The sequence below is a fragment of the Stenella coeruleoalba genome (genome assembly GCF_951394435.1).
Source record: "Stenella coeruleoalba genome assembly, chromosome: 8".
NCBI lineage: Eukaryota > Metazoa > Chordata > Mammalia > Artiodactyla > Delphinidae > Stenella > Stenella coeruleoalba.
In genome coordinates this window covers 9,154,642-9,164,040 of record NC_137154.1, presented here as the reverse complement: position 1 = coordinate 9,164,040, position 9,399 = coordinate 9,154,642, and the positions used below count along the sequence as shown (strand labels likewise).

Here is a 9,399-nt window from a genome sequence, read left to right as displayed (position 1 = left end):
AGGAAGAGAGCTAGGGAGGCCCCAGGGACAAGGACCATGAGATGGAGGGGCCTATCAGCTGGTCTAAGCAGCTCCTGATGTGTTTGATCAACCCACAGCTTTCCACAGCTTCCGGCTGTGGAAAGAGCAGCGGACCTGAGGCAGACATCTCAGGATCTAACCTTGAGCAAGTCACAACTGCTGAGGCTTTTCCCCATCTCTAAAGAAAGTGCTCAAGGAGCACACAGTAGGCGTAACTTCTCGTTCTCTCTCCTAAGGTGCTCCTCTTGTTGGGACCAGCTCAAATGTCTAATCTGTCTCCCAAACTTAAAAAGGGAGGAAACAGCACTAGAGTGGGCCCCAATATCAAGGCAGTTGCTGAGGCTGCCCTTGGGGATCCTTGAAGCAGCAATCTGTGCAAATACACCACAGACCTAGGTGATATGATCCTACAGTACACCCCAAAGTGGGCTACATCCTGCTCTGGCCTCTAACAACTCCCAGAATCCTCTAAGTAAAAAGGAGAGGGGAGGGCTTCCCTGGTGGCGCAGTGGTTGAGAGTCCGCCTGCCAATGCAGGGGACGCAGGTTCGTGCCCCGGTCTGGGAAGATCCCACATGCCGCAGAGCGGCTGGGCCCGTGAGCCACGGCCGCTGAGCCTGCGCGTCCGGAGCCTGTGCTCCGCAAGGGGAGAGGCCACAACAGTGAGAGGCCCGCGTATCGCAGAAAAAAAAAAAAAGGAAAGGGGATTAAGAGGAAATAAAGAAGCACCTTCACACTCACACACACTCACACACACACACACACACACGCATGCACACGGCAGAGAATAGCTGAGCCAGGAGGAGCTGAAGAAAACAGCTTTTTATTTGTTACTATAAGAACCAATTACAGAATCCGAGGTTAAAAAAACAGACAAAAGGTCTTTATTTCTGAGAACTGGCGTACAAAAGGCAGAGGGGACAAGGGGAGGGAAGGAAAGAGCGAGCATAGGCTGGGGTTATGGGACCTCAAACTCCAATTAGGAAAGTCCGGACACCGGACAGGAAGAGAAACCCTCAATTAGGAGAAAAAAAAAAAAAAAAAAAGACATGGCAGTCATGGCAGTGCACGCCCCCCACCCCCAACCAGATACCACCACCTGATATCTGTTTACTCTTCCCCTCCCCCATCCCCTTTCACAAAGGGAGGCAAAATTTTTAAAAAATTTAAAAACCCTCCCCCCAAAACTGTCCAAGACAACTGTGGGTCCTACCCCCCAAAACAGGCTAGGTTCCCACAATGGACCAGTTCCTGCAGTCTGCCCTCCACCACCAGGCACAGAGAAGCACTGGAAGGGGACAAGCCTCCAAGTGCTAACACCAGAGGGCGTCCAACCCCTCCAAGGACACGCTCACTTGCTCCCTCCCTCCTTCACTCCTCATTCCCTTTGATACTAAAGGGAAGGGAGGCTAGGTGCCCTGTGCACCCACCCTCTAGCTTTCAGCCCACCTCCCTTCCCCACAGATGCTCAATCTTCCAGGACAATGGGCTCACTGGTGCTGGCAGGATGTGAGGATGGAGGAAGAGGGACTGGGGGCCGCACTGCAATCAGTGGTGGCTTCACCTTCAGGGGCAAGTTGGGCCGGCGGGCAGCTCGCCGCATTTCCAGGTGGGTCAGAGCCTTCCGCAGGGCTCTGGCCAAGAAGAGAAGGGGGCAATAAAAAAGGCAAAGACCTTCAAGATGAAACCCCACATTCCACTACAATTCCACCTTCCAGCCCATTCCTTCCTAACATCCCCACCCACCCTGCACCCAGTCTTCGTGGAGCTGGTCTTGCTCAGATACTCCTTCCTACTTCCTTTCCCATATCCACCAATCTAGGTTGTCAACCTCTCAGCCCCTCCCATGGAGGGCTCCCTACCTGGTATCTTTTGTGGCCACAAACACCACAGGATTGGGTGCATCAGCTGGGTTTAGTTTCTGACGCTTGGCTGCTGGCTGTGAGCTTGAGCGAATCCCTGAGGCCAGAGGCCTTCCATTGGCAGAGAAGGGGACTCCTGCCATCTGGAAAAGAATGGGGCAGCACAATGAGAGAGGAGACTCTCAGACACCTATCAGATACAAAAGCCCACCCAACTCGGCCCACTCCAGTCTGTCAACTCACAGTCTCATAGGCCCGTTTCACCATGATGCCCCCCAGTCCCCGGTTCTGGGTCAGCTGGTTTCTGTTGATCGGCGTCTTGGTACCCCGAGGTGTTTTTGGTTTCAGAGGTGCCTGGGCCACTGTCAGGGAAAAAAAAGAAAGGAAACCTTAGAGGACGTTCACACTTCCTCTTCTGTATGCATCCCCAAAAGCAGTGACGGGGGAGGGGTCTGGAGAGTAATCACCAGTATTTCAAAAGTCACACATGAGTATGATCTTATCAATCAATATATAGTTATACTGGATAGCATGTGAAAAGTAACATTTTTAACCTACAAAAGTACAGTCTGTTAGACTAAACCTTTTCGGACTCAGTGGGAAAGAAAAAAGCAGGGGAAGAGAAGGATCTTGATGATAAAAGGACCGGGAGCCAGACACCACCCTAAAGGTTCCCCATCCTATACCCACCCTTACCCAGATCTTTGACAATAGTTGCCAGGGGGAGCCGCACCAAAGGGTGAATCTTCAGTGGAGTCTTGGCGGCCTTAGGGAGTCGAATGGAGCCTGGAGAACAAAGATGAACGCTTTTGAAGGCGCTTCACTATTCAGGCCTCCTCTGGGGCCAGGAACCATGCCTAACCTCGTAACAAATCCTTGTGGCCTACTATCCCTACTACTGTCCTTAAACACCCAGAGAAACACTGGTCTCTGGCCAGAGCAACCCCGAACCTGCCACCAGCCCCAGCACTCCTGCCCTTACACTCTGCCTTGATGGCATTGGCATTGATGGGGGCATAAGGTCGTCGGGCAGCCCTCCTCGGTTGTAACAGGTCCCTGCACATGCGTCTGGCAAGACGGGTCAGCTTCGTGGTCTGCAGCAGGAATGTTTGCCTGTTCTTAGCCAGCAGCTTGGCCCGGTTGGCGCTGGTCGTATAGGGGGAGAGACTTTGGGCTTCGGGTCTGGATAAATGACCCCTCGAGTGTGGCTCCTGGAAGAAGGACATAGGAAAAGGGGAGAACACAGTCAGTCGCCAAGGCTCCCTTCTTCCATTCTTGATGGAGGGTCTTTTATTCCTGCCTGATCTCTTTGCTGCCATCCTGACCTGCCTGGCTCCCCAACCACTGTCCAGTACCACCCCACCCCCACCCCAGTCAAGCCATAACCTTACTGGAGCTGGGTGTTCTGGCCTTCACTTAAAGCTCACACCAATTAGCTTACTGCTCTCCCCAACCTGTCCCTCATCGTCCATCCTTACTGTGGTGCCCCGAGCAGCCCCCTCAAGCTGGGTTGGGGTCTTCAGTCCCCCGTACTTCTTCCAGTAGATCCAACAGGAAGCACAGAGGCGGCACTGCATGTTGGGTGGGCCCCAGGCATACCACTGGGCAGACTGTGTGGCTGCAGGAACATGGAGAGGAGGGAATGGTCCGGAGGCTACCTGAGCCTCTCAGGTTGCTGGGCCAGAGCAAATGCCCGGCTCACCCCCCGCATCCCTATCCCTTCCTGGAACTCACTGTGGCAACTCTCACAAGTCAGGCCCTTCTGGAATCCAGCCCCATTCATGCCAGGTTTTGAGCCCACAGAGATGATCTGGTTAGGGTTTGGTTTGGTGCTAATGGAGGAGAAACCAGGAACTGGTCAAGGAAAAGAATCCACTTCCACTTTGTCTCTGTAATTTGACAGCGTCTCCGACCCACCCCCCAACCACTTAGGAAAGCACAGGTTAGGGGCTGAGAAGGGAAACATGCCTGTCTCCCCTATCCGTCGCACTTACTAGGTGGGGATGTAGACTTGTTTTAGTTTGCTGTCTGCTTCAGCAGCTTTCAATCTTTTCTGCAGGAAGGAGAAAAAGTAAAAAGGATCAGAGCATCTCAGCAGGGAGGATGTCATCAACTTCAAAGGCAGAGGTGAGCAGGAGGCCTCTGGTCCAGCCTCCCCAGCCCAGACCTCACCTGCTGAATGTATCGGTCTGTGGTTTTCCACATGTAATAAAATTGAACTATGCTGGCCAGTGACTTCCAGGGTAGCTGAGGAGGCACAAGGAAGAAGGATGAGCTGCTATCTGGCCCCTGGTCCTGGTTCCCTCACCTGTCACCTCTTCCACCTCTCCTCCTAGTCCCATCCACTTACAAAGTCCTGGCGAATATCATTGAAATCCTTCCCGTACTTCTCCAGGGCCTCCTCAAATAGCATGGCCTCTGAGGCTGACCATTCCTCCATCTCATCCCGACACAGCACCGGGCCCCCTTGGGGCACCAGGGTCGACATGGCCTTAGCCAGGTCGTAGCCGTTCCTTTGCAATGTATCCATGGCGTGAAACTACAGGAAAGGTGGGAAACAATGCTGATGACCTGAAACCCTCAGCACCACTCCTCTGTTGCTCTTTAAATACTCCCACTCCCTCAGAGATACCCTCCTCCCTGCAGAGTCCCAAGGCTCTGCAGGTCCCCACAAAGCCCAGCCTACCCAACTACCCACCAACTTCTTGCTCACCAGGGTGATATCTCGGGAAGCGGCGGCGGCACTCATGTGCAAGCTTGGCTGCCGAATGGAGCTGCTGCAATCTAGGGCTCTCGCGAAGGTCCCCACAGCTCTAAGGGAGAGAGTGAGGAGTCAGGGAAAGCAGAAAGCGCAAGTGGGCTGAGGAACCAAGCCAGATGAGAAAAAAGGACAACACCCAGGCCAAAAATAAATAAAGTCCATCTCTACGAACATGAATCAGAACTATGTCCACACCACCCCCAGCCCATCTGCCCCATCCACCCACCCCTCACCGGGCCACCACGAGAAACTGATCAATCTGCCGGTCTGTGAGAGGGTTGTCTGGATCCCAGACTTTCATCTCCATCTTCTGTTGGTTCCGATTATCAGATTCTCCTGGGGAATGGGGAAATGGTATCATCGGGGAGGATAATAGATGTCTTGACAAAGTAACACCTCGTCTCCTCCTTGGATTCTGTCAGCCACCTCAACTCTCAGACTTCTCTTCCCAATGTGCCCATTTGCCCCTTTCCGGTTCCTAAGGTCCCATTCTGCTACGTTCACAACACAGAGCCAGGCAGACTGTGCACCACACAACGCCAGGGCACACCATTCAGAGACTCTGATGTTACACAACCCCGTAGCCATAATACACTGTCTCCTGCTGCATACCCTCTGCCAGGCGATCTGGGATCTCAGCTTGGTATTTGCAACCAACTCGAATCTCCCCCTGATCAGCTAGAAGTGTCTTCTGCACAGGATCAAACACCAGTGAGTAAAAAAAGCAGTCCTGGAGATGGAAAGAGAGAAGGTAAGCAGGGCAGCAGTCCTCATAGGCAGGGGGCAGTGGGGTGTATCCAGAGTTCCCAAGACAGGCAGCCCGTCAACCTGTACCTCATCCCAGTCAGACTTTCTTCTTGCCTTTCGGGGCAATACCTACTTCCCTCCCTCTTCTCCCGACACCTCTTTCTCACCTCCTTTTCCAGGTACTGGCTCAAGATATCTGTCTCATTCAAGAGGGTCACACTGCATTTCCCCCTACAGGAGAGAGGTCAGAAAACCCTGGGTGAGTTCCTCATTTCCTCTGTACAGCAGCTCCAATACACTAGTCCCTCCTTTCCACCTTCTAAATAAGTGCATGCAGGCCACAGTGGCCCTGATTGTCCCATACCTTATGTGGGTGGCTGGTAACGATTCGAATTGCCGAGAAAGAAAAAGCTCCCGGTGCTTCAGTTGATGTCGCTGCTGTTCCGACACCCCTGGCTGCTTTGATTCCTCCTCAAACTCCCCTGGGAGATTTAGGAGGAAGACGCCGAGTCAGAAACTAATTCAGAAAGAAGCCACCTTAGAAGCTCTAACCCAGGGAAAATATTTCCTGTCTCACTTGTTTTTCTCACATTCCCTAGGTACCTGCCTCTCACACCACCAGCTTTCCCTCTTAGCTTCCCCACCCCCACCCCCCTTACAAATACTCCCAACTCTCCATCACTCTTTAGGGAAGAGCTGCTGAGAGTACAAAGACTGCCACAGAAATACATCACAGACCCAGGTGCCACGGCTCAGACACCACTCATACAGCACAAATCTGCTCACATGAGACCCAGCAAGAAGATCCCACCTGTCTCTTGCTAAACTAGCCTGGGGTCCAGAAATCCAAATTAAATAAATGAGTAAAAGCCCCACACAGGAGTGTGTTTACCAGTTCCTCTTTGCAAATTTCAGGAGACTTTGCTCTTAAATGTCACGTGCGACCCTAACTATCCCTTGTTTTCTACTTGGCTAACAATCGTTTGTTGTGGGGCTTTCAAGGACAGTACCTCTCAAGCCAGTGCCAACACCTTCCTCCCCAAGGAGCTGCAACTTGCCCTGAAACCTTGGTGGAAAGGGTTAATTTGGCTGGGTGCCAACCAAACAGGGAGGGGGCAAAGGAGCCACAGGCCCAGGCTCATTGGTACATTGTTCCCAGCCTCAGGGAGAAAGGGGGGTGTGCGGTAGGCTCCACCCCCTCGCCTGTGTGCTCCGGAAACCCTGCCCTAAGGCAAGGGGGACCACACCCCCCACACCCTTTCTGATTGGACAAGGCCAAGGTCAGCCCCTGCCAGAAGGGACTGGAAACCCCAAAGGGCCGGAGAACTTGGTAGGCCCAGGTCCTCATTAACCCCTTCATGTCCAAGGCCCAAAAAAGCCTAAAATGAGAAAAATAATTTAGGAAAAACAAGAGGAAGGGAAAAGAAAGCCAAAGCAGAAAAAAGAAAAAGAAACTAAGGGAAATGGAAGAACATGTATCTGAAAAGATGATGAAAGCATAAAGAGACGTAGGATAGGGCAAAAAGAAAAGGGAAAGATGTAAAGTGGAGTAAAGGGGAAGTCAGGATAGGTGAGAAAGAGGAAAAGTGCAAGAAAACTCCTGGCTTCCTATTTATTCCCTCCCACCCATGTATCCTTACCACCTCATGACCACAAAAAAAAAAAAAAAAAAAAAAAACCTGCTTCCCTGTTACACAGGCTTCTAAGTACGATCTCTTCCTCTTCACCTGACCTTCACAGTCACCACCCATTGTCCCAACATAACCAAAACTGTCCCCCAAGAGTCCTGCTTCTCTAAAGCTCCTCCTCATCCCCTATTTAAATACTATCATCTCGTAAATACACGCTCACACACAAGCCAAATTCTGGCTTTCCTTATCATGGCCTCTCCACCCTGCTTCCAACCCAACGTGTAAAAACAGGCCTCCCTCTGCAGACCAGGCATTTACCACCCCCAAACTCACACCCCTGCCTTGGGCATGCTACCAAGAGAAACACCTGCAGAGACATGCGCAGGCTTCAGATCATGGGCAGGGGGAGACGGGGGGCCGGGGGTGGGGTACAAAGACACTTACTGGCATTACTATCAGCCAGGCTGTTGAGGCTACTAGAAATGTCCCTTCGCCGGAAAAGGCACACAACCTTTGCCTCCACATTTCCATTTGCAGTCTAAGGAGAGAAAAAATGGTGGTGAAAAGTAGTCATTTGAAAGTGGAAATGCATAAAGAGACTAACAACAGTGAGCAAGTCTAAAGGATGTAAGAAAAGCCCAAGAAATTATGAATCAAGAGATTTACATTTAAGGACAGACTTCCAAATCCCTTTCCTTGGCCCCCAAGAAACAGAATAGCAAAGTTCCCACTAAGCTCTCAATAGCCTTTCCTGAATGTGTGGAATGAATGAATAAATGAATGAATGAATATGAATGGGTACTTAGGATAGGGTTTGTGTTTTCTCTCTCCCTCCCTCTCTCTCTCTCTCTCTCTCTCTCATTCACCTGAAGTTAGAGACCTCAGAAGAAAGAGGAGGTTGCGGGGGGGGGGGGGGGGGGGGGGGTTGGTGGCGACGTGGCGGGACTCTGCTCCACTCACCTTGTTGAGCTCTTCAATCCTTCTAACCAGGTAAGGATTGCTGGAGGAGTTCTCAAAATAGACGTAATCTGTAGGAGGGGGTGGGGAAGAACCGGCAAGATCAGAGGAGTAGATGGGAGAGCCGAGCACCAGGGTGGGAGGAGCGAAAGCAGGCCCGAGTAGACCAAAAGGAGATAAGGGTCGAGGTAGAGAGGACGCTTAAATGTGGAAGTGGAGAAACTAACAGAAAATAAGGAAAGGATGCCCCACTCTCCACCCCTTATCACTTAGTTCTAAAATCAGATCCTTCACTCAAAAGTGAGCCTTCAGGGGGAGACAAGAAGCAGGGGGTTCCCCAGCAGTCCCACCACTCAGCGACGGAGTTGCATCCCAGTCTGGGCCAAGCGACTAATTGTTCACTCCTGCGCAGGGCCCCCACCTTTGCGAACCGAGGCGCACAATAACGCCTGGGAAGAGGAAACCTCCCAACGGCTCCCCCGCAGGTGGCAAAGCGGTCGCCCCGGCCCTCCGCGTCCCCTGCCTGCCCTGTCAATTCCTTCAGAACCACTTTCCCAAGCCCACTCCGCGACACCGGCGACCCCAGACTCAGCCCCGCGAGTGCCGTCGGGCCGCCCGAAGCCTCTCCGGGAGTCTCGGTGCTCAGTCGAGTCGCGATCCCCGCGCCCTCCCTCCCCTCCCTCCCGGTTCCGGTTCCGGTCCGCGTTCTGGACCATGCCGCCCCAAACGCGGCTCCCCGCGCCACTGGGTGCCAAGCCTCTCCGATCCTGGCCCCCAGCCTCTCCCGCCCCGGGCCCCGCAGCCCCTACGCCCGGTACTTACCCCCCACTCGGTACATGTTGGCCGCCATGGCCGTTCCCGCCGCCGCCTCCGGCCGCACAAAGGGGTCCGGGAGGCTCACTGGGGCAGGGCTCGAAGCGAAGCCCGGAGCGCGGGGCTGGTGCTTCACAGAAGTCTCAGTCGGGCCCGCGCAGCCGGCACCTCCGCCGCCTCAGCCGTCGCGGTTCATCCCGGCCCGCGCTGTCGCCGCCGCCTCTACCGCCTCTAGCCCGGGACGCCGAGGCCGGCGCCGGCCCGCTCGGCTTCTTCCGGAAGGAGCTCGGCTCCCGCCGGACCGGATCCAGGCTGCTGCTCCCCCCGCGCTCGCCGAGCCCCGCCAGACGTTGGACTCGGAGGGCCGCCGCGAAGGCTTGCCCTGCCCGCCTCGGGGTTCGCCTCCTTCCGGAACACCTTCGGCGGATCCGCAGAACAAGGCCCAGCGCTCGGCTCCGGTCGGAGAACTAGACCTCAAAGCTCGGCTACTTCCGGAAGAAGTTCGGCTCCCCCCGGCCAACCGCGGCCCGGCGCTCGGTTATTTCCGTTGCGGCTCGGCCCCTCCCCCGAGGGCGGGGAGAGGAGTTGGGCTTAACTCTTTCCTCGCC

The 9,399-nt window shown here is 54.0% G+C and overlaps 1 protein-coding gene across 1 annotated transcript; it reads right to left on the bottom strand.

The window, feature by feature from the left end:
• Nucleotides 1-715: 715 nt before the first annotated feature.
• MTA2 (metastasis associated 1 family member 2) lies at nt 716-9,328 on the bottom strand. The gene is made up of 18 exons (XM_079929424.1): nt 8,801-9,328; nt 7,982-8,049; nt 7,466-7,559; nt 5,755-5,872; nt 5,558-5,621; nt 5,256-5,373; nt 4,877-4,979; nt 4,596-4,695; nt 4,233-4,421; nt 4,055-4,129; nt 3,877-3,935; nt 3,617-3,714; nt 3,361-3,500; nt 2,865-3,093; nt 2,579-2,668; nt 2,126-2,244; nt 1,883-2,025; nt 716-1,654 (listed from the first exon to the last, which is right to left on the bottom strand). Exons 1-18 carry the CDS (start codon nt 8,826-8,828, stop codon nt 1,489-1,491), a joined length of 2,001 nt encoding a protein of 666 aa, XP_079785550.1. The 5' UTR covers nt 8,829-9,328; the 3' UTR covers nt 716-1,488.
• Nucleotides 9,329-9,399: the final 71 nt, after the last annotated feature.

What these genes read in the sequence shown, in the direction of transcription:
- MTA2 (XM_079929424.1), bottom strand. Translation starts at nt 8,828, where the DNA reads ATGGCGGCCAACATGTACCGAGTGGGGG. An exon ending in ATGATATTCGCCAGGACTTT is followed by an intron (nt 4,130 to 4,232) that starts GTAAGTGGATGG and finishes GTGCCTCCTCAG; the next exon opens with CTACCCTGGAAGTCACTGGC. An exon ending in GTGGCCACAAAAGATACCAG is followed by an intron (nt 1,655 to 1,882) that starts GTAGGGAGCCCT and finishes CTTCTTGGCCAG; the next exon opens with AGCCCTGCGGAAGGCTCTGA.